The sequence below is a fragment of the Ailuropoda melanoleuca genome, chromosome 3, assembly GCF_002007445.2.
Source record: "Ailuropoda melanoleuca isolate Jingjing chromosome 3, ASM200744v2, whole genome shotgun sequence".
In the NCBI taxonomy this organism is placed as follows: Eukaryota; Metazoa; Chordata; class Mammalia; order Carnivora; family Ursidae; genus Ailuropoda; species Ailuropoda melanoleuca.
Window position 1 is genome coordinate 48690368 of NC_048220.1, and position 16858 is coordinate 48707225.

Sequence of the window (16858 nt, forward strand, 5' to 3'; positions counted from 1 at the left end):
AACATGACTATATCTCACTTTTTAGGTGTGTAAGACTGGGTGTTGAATTTTATCAAATATCATTTGGGGCTTTTATTGCTATGATTTATGGTTTTATTAATGAAATTATTGATATGTGGCTTTTGTTTTGATTTCCCTTTGATTGAATCTTGCATGAATTCGGAGAGAATTTCTTTGATTCCCTAATCTTGAGTAGCCTTCCATCTCTCTGTCACATTTCTCATTTTATTCTCTTCATGGCAGTTACTGCTATCTGGAATTCTCTTGTTTATTTGTTTATGTATTTATTGTCTGTCCCCTGTGCGTTGGGCCCTTACTGGTATTATTGCTTTGAAATCCTTACTGGTCAGATCGTCATTGCCATATTAAATTGTCATATACCCTGATCCAACATTACAGTGCTGTCTTGGAGCTGATGAAATCCGAAGCTGCTCCCTAAATCCTGGCTTTTCCTACAGATCTGTTTGCAAGTCATCTCTGTGCAGAAGTGGCCTTTCACTCAGGAGAGTGCCCTGCGTGGAATTGACAGTTTTCAATTTCTGAGCTAAAGTTCTAAGCCGCTGTTAAGACTTGCTGCCACTGGACACAGCAAGATCAGGGATTTATTTATACTTTTATTCAGAGATTGTACAAATAAGACATCATCCTTACGGGTTTTTTTAGCAAAATAAAAACCATTTTTAAGCAAATAATAAGATCAAGATATCAGCACTAGATAAGAAAAAACACTTGGGGGGCGCCTGGGTGGCGCAGTCGTTAAGCGTCTGCCTTCAGCTCAGGGCGTGGTCCCTGAGTTCTGGGATTAAATCCCACATCAGGCTCCTCCGCTGGGAGCCTGCTTCTTCCTCTCCCACTCCCCCTGCTTGTGTTCCCTCTCTCACTGGCTGTCTCTCTCTGTCAAATAAATAAATAAAAAATCTTAAAAAAAAAAAAGAAAAAGAAATACCTATTAAAAAAAAGAAAAAAAAAGAAAAAACACTTGGACGCCAGCCCAGATATTTTCATTTATTTACCATGTGACCTTGGTCAAGTTATTTATCCTCTTAGATTTCTCCTCTATAGAATGAGGGAATTGCATTAGATTTATCAATGCCTCCCAGCTGCAATTGAAAATGAATAATTTATTAGAATTTATAAAATTAATATTAATAAACTACTCTTTTCATATCTAAGTAGTTAAAATAAACCTTGGTAAACCTTCAGGTACTGTTATCTTACCAGTATGTGATGTTAGCTTAGTGGGATTTTTTTCCCCCCAAATATCAAATCATCTCTTCAAATTAAATAACATGAATCAAATGATTTAGAGATAGACTTCTGCAGTGGAAAACTCTGAGGTAATCTCCTGGGCCCCACCACTTGTTCTAGAAACTGCTCCTCCCTCTCTTTTTCCCTCTCCCACTGCAGTGCATCCACAGCAGGGCAGTCCTATTGCAACAAGACTCTTCCTTCTGGCCACAGTTAATCACTGGTGGTCCAAGTTGGACACCTCATTCCTTCAGGAACAGTAAGTCCCATCCTCACGAATTTGGGTCTTGGGGAGGAAAGAAAATGGAGAGTTGGTCCCTAATATTTGAAGCCATAAAAAGGAAACCTTGGGTATCCCAGGTAGCCATGATCCCCATGGGAAAGAATTTACAGAAACAGGAGGGAAGCAGACAATCTGATATTGTTGGTCCAAGGATGAACTATATTACTGTCCCTAGAGTAGATTGTTTAACTCTGCTTTGAGAAATACTTCAGTATACATTCAGTAAGTTATTTTTGCCTTAGTTGGTCAAAATCTGATTTTGTTGCCTCCCCCTGCCAAAATCTAACATAACACAATTTCTATCCAAATAAATCGGAATCTCTTGTCTTCAGATAATCTCCCTGAATGATAATCTCCCAGCCAAGGATGACTACTTCATTCGTAGCCCTGTTTATCTCTGTGACTTCTGTAATATAGTCTTGATTTATCTGTTCATGTTACTTCTTTTAAGTTGAAAGATTTCCATTAGCTTAACTAGTAAAAGATGTGCTTTCTGAAATACAGCTAAAATGACCTGTATGACTTAGAGATATTTTCACCTTGTTTCTTTCATTTCTGAGCCCTTCTCCTTCAGATTCTCTTACACTGAGCCCTATAGTTCCCTGTAAAAGAAAACTCTATAGATCAGTAGACGATATCTCTATCTCTCTATATACTTCTGTTGCACCTGTAAGAAGGGCCTTAATTTCATTTGCTCAGATCTTGATGTGAAGGAAAAAAATAAAAGATGTGTAAGAAATAATCATTTGAGGCAAAACAACTCAAGATATAGTGGAATCGTGGTAAATCATCCAAATGGCAATGTGATGGCATCCTGCCTCCTCAGCTGTCCAAATTCCAGTACTACATCCATTTTTAACAGAGTAATTATGTACTCCATATATTGGAACATAGTTCTGAGGAGGGAATACAAATTATTTGAGCAGAATTACTACTAACAGGCATAGAAAAAAGGGTTAATGAGGAAATGGGAAAGGTGTTAAGGGATATAAATTGCTGGCTTATCCACAACTATTATTGGAATTTTCCTTTGTTTTGATTTTTCAGATGTCTTATCGGCTTTTATGTTCTTCATAATTAAATTCCCTAATGGTTTTTCTTTCTAATTTCTGTGAATATGCATCCCCTCAGAAAAATCTGATTCCAAGTTAGAATGCTTTCCTTCTGTTTAGTCCTTAGAGACCTTGAGATGTATTTTCCCCCACAGGCAACACAAGTCCTGTGAGATGGAAGCAGAGCTTTTATGCCTTAAAATTCATTTGTCTGAATTACAATCATGACCAGTAAGGGCAAAACAAATCCAAATTATCCACGTCTACTTTAGGCCAACTAGAGAAGAGATAGCCCTCATTTCAGAAATCTTTAAATTTTCCCTGACAGGAGTACTAGGAAAAGCATAACATACGGAATCACAAATTGGTCTTTTGACAAACTGCCAACCAAGTGACTCTTAAAGGAAGAACAACAGTGAATACCAAGGACAAGACAAAAGTATTAGCTGAAAGATGCAGCTGAAAACTGAACTAAAAATGTAGAGGTCAGGGTGGAAAGAAGCCAGTCGAGCATATATGTAACTTCAGAGCCCCCAAGGGAAAACTTCATAAGGAAATCTTTTATTGCTTTAAAATTTATGAATAAATATAGCAGAGAGTCCCTGTGGTTTGGTGGAATGCTTCGATATTATAACACCAGAATTTCTGGTACAGAAATTAAAAGTTAGAAAAAGATTTTTCTATTTTCTGTCTCCAGGGATGATTTATTCGAAAAGATGTGCGTATATATTTAATTTGTAAGTTTTGCTATGACAGTCTATGTTTAAAAACAAAAATCTTTCTGGACAGAATATCTTCCTGTATGAGAGGTGAGGATTCACTTGTAAATTAATTTTGTGAGGAATTTTCATGACATACAAAACATGAAAAATTATAAGGCAGTTTATTTGGATTGACTTAATATTATCCCCCAGGAGCTATAATAAAATCATAACTGGACTCCTAAGATACCAGTGGAATTACACCTAATTTTTTAAATATTCAATTCCCAGTGGCTAACCTAGTGATTCAAATTACATACATTGAAATACTTCATTTCTTACTCAAAATTTAAAATGAAACCCTGTCCAGTATATTATCTACCATTTACTTTTTAAAAGCTGAATCAAAAATTCCGGTTTAACCTGTTAGATGTATTTTTCTCTCCTCTCTTGTATGAAATCCTCTAAATGGCAGGAAAGGAAATTTCCTAAAACGTTTAAGTTCAGAAGCAAAGACACTACAGCAGACAAGGAATGTCAACAAATTTGTGAAGATGGAAAGCCGATGAAGAAGTGGAAACTGGCTTAGAAGAACCGAGAAGCCTGAAATCTAAGTGCCTAATATCAAATTGAAGCATGCTGATTCTCTCCGTAGAGCCAAGAAAGGGCTCAGAATTGGAGGTATGGAAACAGGTAAAGATGCAGAATTTCACTGACAACATGAGAACCTGCTGAAAAGAACTCTGGAACCCTACCCTATGAAGCCAGACAAGAACTCTTGGCTCACCTGAGAAAAATGGGAGGTTTATTCTCCCCAGTAATTGAACTAGAGTGGCCCTAGACTTGAGGATTCTAGACCCAGTAGAAGGTAGGGATGAGGCACCAAAATGAAAATAAATCAGAGTTGGGCATGATGACCAATGCAGGCTCCCACCTTCATGCCTGGAACCCCTTCCAAACCCCGGAACATCTACAGCCATGCTCATTCCTCCTGGTCAAGACATCAGAACTCTTGTCAACTGAAAAGTTGTCTCAGTGCCCCATCACATTATGAAGACGCCTGCTTCTCCATAATTTCTCCATCACAACAGAGCTTCCAGTCTGCTTTCAGTGCCTTATTCTCAAATATGCCTGAATGGTGAGCAAAGTCTCACCAGGCATTTAAGGAAAGCTACAAAGTGAAAAGATGAAAAGCAGAGACAAAAATAAAAATAATTTGGGGCAAGGGGGAGAATGCAGGCAGTAGAAGAAAACTTCATTTTTAAACTTTGATCAATATCCTCCAAGATATAAGACTAACCCTGGATGTTTCCTGCCATGCTCTCCATAAAAGAGCTGGATTTGAGATCCCTTTAGGTACCACTCTAAGTTCTGCCACTATTTGCCACTATTTCTGCTTTGTTGGGACTAGGCAATCTGCCCAACTCGTCTTTCTCTTTAGTAGAGCATAATACAATTACTCAAAACATTTATCAAAGCAGAGACATTCTTACAGGAAAAAAAAAGTTTGCATCCCTCTATTATATGGTTAATAATATTAGAGGAATGAGCATTATTTTCAGTTCACTTAGCAAAAATCATTGCCCGTTCCAAGCGGTAATAATACTAATGAGGAGCCAGATAGCTGGCATGCACTGAGTGCTGACTGTGCTGGGCACTGTGACAGACTGTGGACAAGCACAGTCTCTCATGCTCTCCACAGCCCTAGTAGATGGGTACTTCTATTGTTCTCGTCGTACAGATGCAAAAACCAGGGATTCTAAAGCCACTCAACATCTCCAAGATGGCAAAGGATTTGAAGCTACCTGTACCCAGCACTAAAGCTTTGCCTTGAACCTCCGTGTTCACTACTTTTCAAAGAAGAAAAAGGAAATCAAAGTTGTATCATAAGCGTGCAAATGGAAGGGGATTAATGGTAAACTGGTGACATATGTCATTTAATAGATGTATCTATTCTTTAAAAGTCTTGCAAGTTGGGGGCGCCTGGGTGGCTCAGTTGGTTAAGTGTCTGACTTCAGCTCAGGTTATGATCCCAGGGTTCTGGGATCGAGCCCCATGTGGGGCTCCACACTCAGCGGTGAGTCTGCTTCTCCCTCTCCCTTTGTCCCTCCCCCCAACTTGCGTGCACTCCTGCTCTCTCTCTCAAATAAAAAATAAAATATTTGTTTTAAAGTTTTGCAAGTTGAAGATAAAAATAAACCTAAAAATGTTGCAGAGGAAGCAGAGATGTTCTCTTAGACACGGCCTCACAAAGGGCCTTTACCTTGATAGGGTATTGATAGGGTTACCATGATCCAAAGTTGGGGGTCCTGACTGCTGTTCTAAGAAAAGCTGTCCAGCAAAATCAAGGGTCACCCAGCAAAACTCTAAACCCAAAGGTAGATCTGCTTCTCAGGAGCAAACTCCCATTAACCAAATGCAGGGAGACATATGCATGAAGAACCAGAATGTCAGTCAGTGTCCAAACATGCCTAGAATGTTTTTTTCTCCATTAAAGAAATTTGGGTGGAAAGCTGAGTTATAATCAGAAAGTTGCTTAGGGAGCATGGCCATAAAGCCAGGGAGTTGGATTCCCTTAGTAGCTAGCTATTAAGCTTGCTATCACCAACTGTTAGAACGTGGAGGGGGGACAGCAAAGGCTCCTCCACACTGAGAAGGCACTTTGAGACTGAAAAATGAAGCGAGCCACTCCATACCATTGACAGAGAGTTTTACTCAAGGTCACTTACTTACGGAGAGGGAGAGGGGATCGGGTGGACGACAATCCAGGTGCACCATTGCTATTCTCTGCAGAGTTCTGACCTTAATCCACAAATTTATAGAGCAAATGGAGGTAGTTATCTAAGGTGGCATCACCCATGTACGGGTTGGGGGGGGGGACGCTAGCGCTACAAGTTATCTAAAGAACTTTAGGGAGGATCAGAACAAACCTTTCTGCAGTCTGGTCAGGGCATACATGAACCTCCAAGGACCCTGGAACACGTAGCCTGGAGGGAGGTCATTGGGAGGACATGAACAAGATGGAGGGCCAAAGACAGAGACGGTATTGCCAGCACTCCTACACCGAGCTGGTCAACCATTCTTCCATGCATCCACTCAGTTATTATGTATTTAGTACTTTATGCTTGGCATTATTCTTAATGCTGAGGATGTGAGTGTTGATATGAGAGACCAAAGTTCTAGTTCTAATGAAGTCTGCATCTTAGTGCAAGAGACTACCTCAAACAGAGTTTGACTTTAGATACTGATAAGTATGATGAATAAAATATCATGGTGAGAAGATAGAGGCTTAATAGGTTGGTCTAGAAATATCTAGCCAGATGTTTGCAAACTGAAGGGGTGAGATGTTCAGGTATTTGCGATCTGAGGAAGTAAGAGAGAGAATTGTGTTAAGTCCCCGGGGGCAGCAATTCAGCAGAGAAAACAGCAGGTGTAGAGAGCCTAAGGTGAAGAAGAGCTCATTATGTTTTCGGGACGGGATGGCTGCAGTCAGGTCAGCAAGTAATGGACACGTAGGAGATGAGGTCAGAAAGTAGGCAAAGGCCAGATCATGTAGGGCTTCATAACTATGATAAGAACTTTATTCTAGGAGTTATTGGAAGTCATTGGGGAGGTTTTCAGAAAAATGGCAGAATGCAATTTCTGAGAGGCCCTGGAGTGGTGTGAGAGGTAAACTTGTACTTTTCTTTGGGAGTGGAGTTAGGCCTAGATGCTAAGCTAAGTATGTGACAAGTGACAAAATTCTAGCCAATGACAAATGAAAGTGGTGCATGCAAATTTCTCAAAGGAAGGCTCAAACACCTCTCCTTATTTTTTCCCCTTCCCAGTGGCCGGGATGTGGTTATAAATCCCCAAGGTGAAACCTAGGAATTCACACTGAACCATGAGAAGGGAGCTTCACATTAAGGATGCAAAAGCAGCAAGATGGAAGAGTCTCCATCCCTGATGACTTTGAACCTTCCAGACCAGCTGTGAACTGCCTATGGTTTACATGGGAGAGAAATTACTGTCTTGTTATGAGTTTTCTGTCACTTGCTGCTGAATCAAATCCTAACACACTCTGTTCTTAGCTCTTAAGACTGCATAATGATTAGAAATTCAGGGCCAGGGGCGCCTGGGTGGCACAGCGGTTAAGCGTCTGCCTTCGGCTCAGGGCGTGATCCCGGCATTATGGGATCAAGCCCCACATCAGGCTCCTCCGCTATAAGCCTGCTTCTTCCTCTCCCACTCCCCCCTGCTTGTGTTCCCTCTCTCACTGGCTATCTCTATCTCTGTCGAATAAATAAATAAAATCTTTAAAAAAAAAAAAAAGAAAAAAAGAAATTCAGGGCCAGGACATTTACAGGAGTCTTCCCAGCAACACTGATGCAACATTCTGAGCCCTATTTCTAGCTTATAAGAGAGAGGTCAGAACTTGACAGTGTGCTCCTTCTGGCACCCAAACTCCACTTAGTAAGCAGTCTTGGTCTATTCAATGAAGTCTGCATCTTCTATTCTCATGAACCACTTGACTGAACGTTGTGTTTCTCTGACATAAGATATGCAAATGAATTCTCTCTCCAACCCTAAAAAAACTTTTGAATTTGATGGAATCTGGCATTCTTTCTCAATGTAGGACCCTACAACTCTTACAAATAGTAAAATCATACCCAGTTTAAATTAGCAAAGTTGTGGATCCAGTGGAGAGGGAAAGGTTGAGGATAAAGGAGAGAGAAGGCTGGAGGGAGATAAGCAGAGGTGAATGGCCTTTGCTAGAAGAAACCTGGGGTAGGCTTTTTTCACTCAGTGTTTTCTGGAAATCCATCCAGGTTGTTGTGTGTATCAATAGTTTGTTTCTTTTTATTGCTGAGTGGTAGTCTATGGTAACCATTTATCTGTTGAATAACACCTGGGTTGTTTCTAATTTGGGGCTGTTACAAATAAAGCTGCTATAAACATACAGGTTTTGTGTGAAAATAAGTTTTCGTTTTTCTGGGATAAATGCTCAAGAGTACAATTGCTGGATTATATGGTAATCACATGCTTAGTTTTTTTTTAAGAAAGTGATAAACTGTTTTCCAGTGCGGCTCTTCCATTTTAAATTCCCAGCACCAATGTGTGAGTGATTCAGATTTGGGTGGTGTTGCTTCTTTTTTTCTTTATTCGCCAGCCATTCAGAAGGTGGATAGGGATATCTCATCTCTTGTGGTTTAATTTGCATCTCTCTGATGGCTAATGATGTTGACTGGTTTTTGTTTTTGTTTGTTTTTTAAGATTTTATTTATTTCTTTATTTGAGAGAGAGAAAGAGCGCTCGCACTCTTTGTGTCTTTCTTTTTTCTCAGTCTTGCTAGAGGTTTATCAATTTTACTGATTTTTTTTTCCCAAGAAGCTTTTTGTTTCATTTATTTTTCTTTGTTGTTTTTCTGTTTCCAGTTTCAGTGATTTCTGCTCTTACCTTCATTATTTTCATTTACTTTCAGCCTACTCTTACCTACTTCTTATATTTGAAGTGAGTCTCTTGTAGACAAGAGACACTTGGCTCAAAGTTTTATCCACTCTGCCAATCAAAATATAATGATGTTTATACACCATTTATGTTTAATGTAATTATTGATATGTAAGGGCTTTAAGTCTATCATTTTACTTTCTCTTTTCTCTCTGTTCCGTTTTTTATTTTCATTTTTCTGCCTTTCTATGGGTTACTTGCACATTTTTTGAATTCCATATTGAGTTGTCTATAATGTTTTTGAGTGTATCTCTACATAACTTTTTAGGTATTACATTACATATATAGTTAGAGTTATATATACTGTGTTATATATAATATATGTGTTCTATATAATAAATACTATGAATGTATAAGTTATCCCAGTATACTGGTAGTGTCATTTTACCAGTTCAAGTGAAGTATAGAACCCTTATGTCCTTTTATGTCTCTTTACTTTCTCCATTTAATACTATAATTGTATTAAATATTTCCTCTTCACACATCTAGAATCATATTAGACAATGTTATAATTTTTGCTTCAACCATCAGATAAAATTTAGAAGACTCAAGAGGAAAAGGAAGGAGCACCGGGGTGGCACAGTCAGTTAAGCATCTGAATCTTGGTTTCCACTCAGGTCATGATCTCAGGTATGTGAGTTTGAGCCCCGCATCCAGCCCCACTAGGAGCTCCACGCTCAGCAGGGAGTCTGTTTCTCTCCCTCCGCCATTCCCCCTAATCTTGTGCTGTTTCTATCTCTAAAATAAAATAAATAAGTCTTTTAAAAAAAGAGAGAGAAGGGAAGCATATTATATTTACCTATATTTTTGCCTAACTTATTCTTTCTTCCTTCTCAGTGTTCTTTATTTTATAATTTCCTTTCTGTTTAGAGAACTTCCTTTAGCCATTCTTTTATGAAAAGTCTGCTAGTCAAAAAATCTTTTAGTTTTCCTTTTTCTTTTTTTTTTTTTTAAGATTTTATTTATTTATTAGAGAGGGAAGCAGCGAGAGAGGGAACACAAGCAGAGGGAGTGGAGTGGGAGAGGGAGAAGCAGGGAGCCCAATGCGGGAAGCCTGATGCGGGGCTCCATGCGGGCTCGATCCCAGAACGCTGGGATCATGACCTGAGCCAAAGGCATGACCTGAGCAGCTTAACGGCTGAACCACCCAGGCGCCCCAAGTTTTCCTTTTTCTTTTCTTTCTTTTTTTTTTTTTTAAAGATTTTATTTATTTATTCGACAGAGATAGAGACAGCCAGCGAGAGAGGGAACACAAGCAGGGGGAGTGGGAGAGGAAGAAGCAGGCTCATAGCAGAAGAGCCTGACGTGGGGCTCGATCCCATAACGCCGGGATCATAACGCCGGGATCACGCCCTGAGCCGAAGGCAGACGCTTAACCGCTGTGCCACCCAGGCGCCCCTCAAGTTTTCCTTTTTCTGAAAATGTTATGATTTCCCTTTCACACATAAAGGATATTTTTGCCAGATATAGGATTCTGGGTTGGTAGTGCCTTCCTTTCAACACTTGAAAAATGTAGTGTTATTTCCTTTTGGACTTCATGTTGTTGTTTTACACAGATTTTATTTATTTATTTATTTGAGAGAGAGAGAGTGTGTGTGTGCATGAGCAGGGGGGAGGAGCAAAGGGAGAGGGAGATGCAGACTCCCCAGTGAGCATGGGAGCTGATGTGGGGTTCATTCCCAGAATCCTGAGATCATGACCTGAGCCAAAGGTAGATGCTTAACCAACTGAGCCACCCAGGAACCCCAGGACTTTATGATTTCTGATGTGAAATCATTGTCGTTCAAACTGCTTTTCCTTTACAGGTAAAATGTCATTTCTTGCTCCTTGTCTTCAAGGTTTTTTCCTTTGTTTTTAGTTTTCAGAAGTTGAACAGTGGTTCTTGCCATGGATTTCTTTGGGTTAATCCTATTTCATCTGTTTATTTTTTAAATAAATTGTATTGAGATATAATTTATGTACTATAAAATTTGCCCTTTTAAAATGTACCATAAAGTGGCTTTTAGTATATTCACAAGCTTGAATAATCTCCACTATCTAATTTTAAACTGCTTTCATCACCCCCAAAAGAAACTCTATATCTATTGGTAGTCACTCTATTTTCTCTCTTCTAATCCTTGGAAACCATGAATCTACTTTCTGTCTCTGTAGATGTGCCTATTGTAGATACATATAGAGATATATATGGTCTTTTGTAACTGGATCTTTTCACTAGGCATGTTTTCAAGGTAGCATGTATTAGTACTTTATTTCTTTTTAATGCCAATTAATATTCCATATATGGATATAATATATTTTGTTTATCCATTCATCAGTTGATGGACATTTGAGTTGTTTCCACTTTGTGGCTCCTATAAATAATGCTACTGTGAACACTTGTGCACAGGTTTTTTGTAGACATGTTTTCATTTCTATGAGGAGTGGAATTGCTGAATGAACTCTATGTTTAATTGTTTGAAGAAATGACAAACTGTTTTCCAAAGCAGCAGCAACATTTATATCCCCACCAAAAATGTATGAGAGTTCCAATTTCTCTACATTTTTGCCAATACTTGGTATTACCTGTCCTTCTCATCTTAGCTGGGTATGAAGTACTATCTCATTATTTTGATTTGCATTTCCCTAAAAGCTAATTATGTTGAGCATCTTTTCCTCTACTTATCAGCCGTTTCTGTTTCTTTTTTTGGAGAAATACAGATCCTTTGCCCATCTTTTAATTTGGTAATTCATCTTTTTTATTATTGAGATATAAGAATTCTTTATTCCAAACACAAGTCTCTTATCTGAAAGATTATTTTCAAATATTTTTTCTTCTGTGGATAGCCTTTTTACTACCTTTCTTGATGGTATCCTTTGAAGTACAAACGTTTTAAATTTTGATGAAGTCCAATTTATCTAGTTTTTTCTTTTGTTCCCTGTGCTTTTGGTATCGTATCTAACAAGTCTTCAGTTTTCCTAACTGAAGGTGATAAATATTATTTTCATGTTTTCTTCTAAGAATTTTATGGTTTTAGCTCTTACATTTAGTTCTATGATCCATTTTGAGTTAATTTTTGTATATTATATGAGGTAGACATCCAACTTTATCCTTTTGCATGTGGATACTCAGTTGTCTCAGGACTATTTCTTGAAAACTGTCTTTCCCCATTTTATTGTTTTGGCACCTTTGTTGGAACTCTGTTCAACTTCTTAAGTCTGTGGCTTTATGTCTTTTGTCAAATTTCTGAAGTTTTCAGCTATTATTTCTTTATTTTTTAGTGTCATCCTCTTTCTTTTCTCCTCCAGGACTCTGAGGACATGAATATTAGATCTTTTGTTAATTCCATGAAACTCTCTTCATTTATTTTTTCGGCTTATTTTTTTTCCATTGTTAAATTGGGTAATTTCTATTGCTCTATCTACATTTCCACTGATTCTTTCCTCTGTCTCCTCCACTGTGTTATTGAACCCATCCACTTTGTTTTTTATTTTGATTATTGTATGTTTTAGTTCTAAAATTTGATTCAGCCATTCTTTACATGTTCTATTTCTTTGCTGAGACTTTCTATTTTTTCCATTTCAAGTGTTTTTGTAGTTGCTTATTGAAGTGTTTTATTTCTGCTTTAAATCTTTGTCAGATAATTCTAACATCTCTGTTGTCTTGGTTTTGTCATCTGTTTGTTGTTGTTTTTTGTACAGTTTGAGATCTTTCTGGCTCTTGATAAGATGAGCAATTTTCAATTGAAAGCTAAACATTTGGGAGTATCATCTTATAAGACTTTGGATCTTATTTAAATATTCTGTTTTAGCTGACTTTTTCTGACAAAGCACTTTTAGAGGAAGTGGGGGGTGGGGAGCAGGCTCCATCTCATTACTGCCAGGTTGAAGAATAGTCTAAGTTCCTCATTGGCCTCCATTGACACTCAAGATGAACGTCTCTCTCTTTCTGTCTCTCTCTCTCTCTCTCTCTCATTACTGGCCAGTCAGTATGAAAATCCTGGCTGCCTACTTAACTTGTCTGACACCATAGGATGGGAGATGGGGTTGGGGCGCCTTGTTACAGTCTGGTGAAGGTGGACATCTAGGCTTTCCACTAAGCCTTTGCTGACTTGAGTGGGGGATGGGAAGGAGTGGTCATGATTTTCTCCTGTAGTTTGCTTTTCTTTAGTTTTATCGGTTATTGTCTAAAAAAAAATTTTGTTTTTAAATCTGTTATACTGCCTCTCTTCTGGTTCTTCAGCTAAAGAGAGCAGTATTTTTTTGGAGATTTTTTTTCTGAACCACTGGCATTTTCAGGTTGCCAGCACCTTCAGTTTCAAGTCTTGGATATATGAGGCAAAAAACAAACCAACAAAACAAACAAACAAAAGAAACTCCAGGGAACTAACCATCGTGTTGTTCCTTGGGTCTTGAGGTCCTTGCTGTCTGTCTTCTCTCCATCTTTCAGAGTCTTTTTATATTTGTTTTATACCCAACGTTTAGGGGCTTGTAATTATACTTACTGGGAGGAATAGGGAAAAGTAGGTCTACTCCATCTTCCCAGAACTCTAAGTGGACATTTTTATAAATAGAATCATATTTTAATCACTGAGAGACATTAATAGTTAAAGGAACTTTGAAGTTAATCCTTTCCTAGATAATAATAACTCTCTAATTTGTCTTTTTGGTACAGTCAAACAGTATAGTGGGTTTGCTTTAAATGAAAAATACCTATAGATTATTTACACATTTCTAAATATTGCTATAACTGTCCTCTATGAAAATTTGAATTAAATTCTTCTAAATAATTACTTTAGAAAAAAATTTCTTTCCCTTAATGCCAATCTGAAGATGTTTCAATGGAAGGCAATTCCTTTAAAGTGTCTAGTAGTAAAGGTTATAATGAGAATTCCCACATCTTTCCCAAAGTATATGATGAGAATATTTCTCAGAAGTATTTTATTTTAGAAGATTGCCTGTATCTAAAAGATTATTTCACTTCTTTTACTGGGTTCCTATAGATTTGTGAACAATTGCCTATTAAAGGTATTTAACCATTTTTAGAAATCCAAACCTATAATTTTTTTTCAATCACCATTCTTCCTTCTCAAACATCTGTTCTTTTATATATATTAATACCTAGTAATACTATCTTTTGTTGCCCTCTAACTATCTGCCAGGCACTCTGCTAATGAGCTTTTAATATACTTTATCTTATTTAATCCTGTTTAAGACAAGTGAAGCTTGGAAAGGCTGAACTGGAAGCATTCATAAGTGGTAAAGCCAGCATCTGCATACAGGCCCTCTGCCTCCCAGCTTCATGCTTATTTTGACAATGCTACATCTGACAGAGTAAGCATCTTTTTCTTCCAAGGGGAAAGCTTATAGGTATGTTTCTCCCTTCATGCTATTTTGTAATTTCTACCAGTCTTTGATTTTTATCTTCCTCAATTTTTTCACCTAAGAAAAGAATTAATACAGAAATTTTAAATATAGGGCAACTGGAGTAGGTTTGGGGGTTAAAAATCTAAGTTATTTACTGTTTTTAATTTAAGCATATGTCATTAAAAAATACTAACAAATTCTTACTACAGGAGTTCTGCTGTTTTGTATTTGGGTATAAAGAGAAAACATTACTGAATAGTTGCTATTTCGTGTGCAAACTGTGCAAAGGGCAAACAAATAACAGAAAAAGTAAAATAAAATAAGCCATGTTAATAAATCCTTGTTAATGGTAAGAAGATCTACTATTTAAAACATCTATTTTTAGTTTAACCTAGACGGTAGAGACAAAAATGCTATATGTATAAGCATCTCTTCATCAATGCAGAACTATTTCATACTAAATTTTTAATTCACTTTCATTTAAATTTCATAGAAGTATGGATAATTTACTCAGTCTCAATTTCACAACATTTGATAATCAGTATTTTTTCTTTCAAAAGATTTTGGTCAATAAATCCTCTTACGTACACTGAATAATACTTCACTTTTTAAAATTAATTTCAATTATTATATATAATGATCCAAAGTATTATTCAGGCGAATTCCTGATTAATTGCTTTGTCAGTAGTTCTTTACATCCATTATTATTTGCTCAACCTTTACATTTAGAAAGTATTCCTATTATTTTTCTTTAGCAAAGTAAAATGCAGATGTCACACATCCCCTGATTGGTACGGATCAAGGCTCCCTTGATGTCCCAAAAAAGTCCCACAATGGGACTTTTCAAATGCAGAAATAAGCCCTTTTTGTTATCTGGATAAATATACATACTCTGGATAAATGTTCTCGCAGATACATTAAACTACCATTTCAGAAGCTTTACACTAAGTTTTTTTTCTTGCAGTCTGTTCCTATTTGGAGACCTCTTTTTGCTGCATGCTCCTGTATCCAAGTACTATCAAATTAACATTAGGGAATGGTGGGTTCATAATTACAAGCATTTTAGTTATTCAAAATATTTTTTCTATGTTCCATTTTCTAATGATAAAGATCGTTCTTCTGTACTCAAAATTTTAGTGAAATACATTGTTTTGTAAAATGACTTGTTGCAAATGAAAATGCAAGTTTGTTAACAAATAATCTATATCAATATACATTTAAAACACTTTCTAGTATTGGTACTATACTTTTATCTAGAATATGCCTGGAAGACAACAACTGCTATACATTTTCAAAACGTAGTATATACAACACTTGCAGTAGGATAGTCGAAACTGCCGGCATTTTACACACGTTGATCTTATGAGGACGAGTACTATCAGCGGCATCATCACCGTAGGATATAATGACTATCCAGCTATGTAAATTAAAAATATTCATACATAGTAAATTTATATATAAGAATAATGTGGGGAAGGGGACTGTTATTTATCAATTCATTACCATTATTAAAATTGAGTATAAAAATACCTACCTCTCCCATTTTGAATTATGTTCTGTTTAGAAAACAGAAGACATTTTAATTTCTCGTGATGGCTGCTTACGGAGAGGAGGGCTTGTTATTTCTAAGAGCAAGAGACTAGTTTTATTCGAATACACACTCGGACACGTAAAACTGAATTCTATAAATCCTTTAATTTTAACATACACAGCAGCTGGCATGCCAGATGCAGCACAGCTCGAAAGTCAATCACGCAACATTAGCAGGCAGCCTTCTGCCCACATCCATCTACTGAAGTCGTTGGTTTTTTACCAGCGAGGTTGGAACTGTATTATTGGGGGATATGCGGCATGTTTGCTGTTAAATAGGCTCCCGGGGCAGGGCTGTCACTTGGGAGATTACCCTGGGGTACGGAAGTTCGCTGGTGTAGGGTGGTCATGCTAGGAGGCCCTGGACAGCCTCCAAGCATCCGCACTTACAGGGCCATTTTGGTCGAGGCCTCACCGCGCAGAGCAGCGGGCTGCAGGGCCGGCTTGAGCAACCGCTGTCCCGCGCTGCCAGGCGCAGGGCCGCAGGGCCGCAGGCAGTGCAGGCCCGGCCCGGGTTTTCCCAGCCGCACCGCCGTTGCCTAGGCGACCGCCGCCGAATGTTCCCGAGGCGGGCCCCGCCCCCCGGCCAATCGGACCCGCGCTCGCCAGAGCCCAGATTCTCTTTGTTCCGCAGCCATTTCAGGCCCCGGACGGGAGGCAGCGCCGCTACGGCAGAGGGCCCGAGCGCCGGAGGCCTCTGGGATGGTGTGGGACCGGGTAGGTGGCGTGAGGGTGCGCGGCCCCAGACTGGAGGGCGGGAGCGGAGGCCAGCTGTTCCGAAGCTGCCGGACGGGCCGCGGGGAGGGGCGCCCGACCTGCCGCCCTCCCGGCCGTTTGGAGCCCGGCGGCGGCGGCGGCGGCGGCGGCGCGGTTCTAAGCCCAACAGCTGCCGGCCGGGCCGTCCTGCGGGACACTGGCAGGGGTTGGGCAGCGCTCCTCAGGTGTCCGAGGTCAGGGCCTGGGGCCCGGTAGGGGCGGTGCGAAGGGGAGAGCCTTCTCGCCGAGGAGCTTTTTATTATGCGCGGAGTTTGAGGGCCTTGCTGTCGCAGTCGCTGCTCTAAGACGGCTGCTTCCTGCTTTGGGGCACTGCCGGGCGCTGCCCCGGATGGCCCGTCTTTGTCCCCCCGCCCGGCCCTCGGCCCTGGTGTCCTGGG

General features: G+C 39.1%; 1 protein-coding gene across 1 annotated transcript in view; it reads left to right on the forward strand.

Annotated features, from left to right (window-relative positions):
• The first annotated feature begins 16275 nt into the window (after positions 1-16275).
• TNPO1 (transportin 1) overlaps positions 16276-16858 on the forward strand; it is a 92099-nt gene continuing 91516 nt past the window's right edge. Inside the window, exon 1 of the mRNA XM_011227605.3 lies at positions 16276-16421. Coding sequence (XP_011225907.1) covers positions 16407-16421 — 15 coding nt within the window. The 5' untranslated portion in view covers positions 16276-16406. The remainder of the gene's footprint in view (positions 16422-16858) is intronic.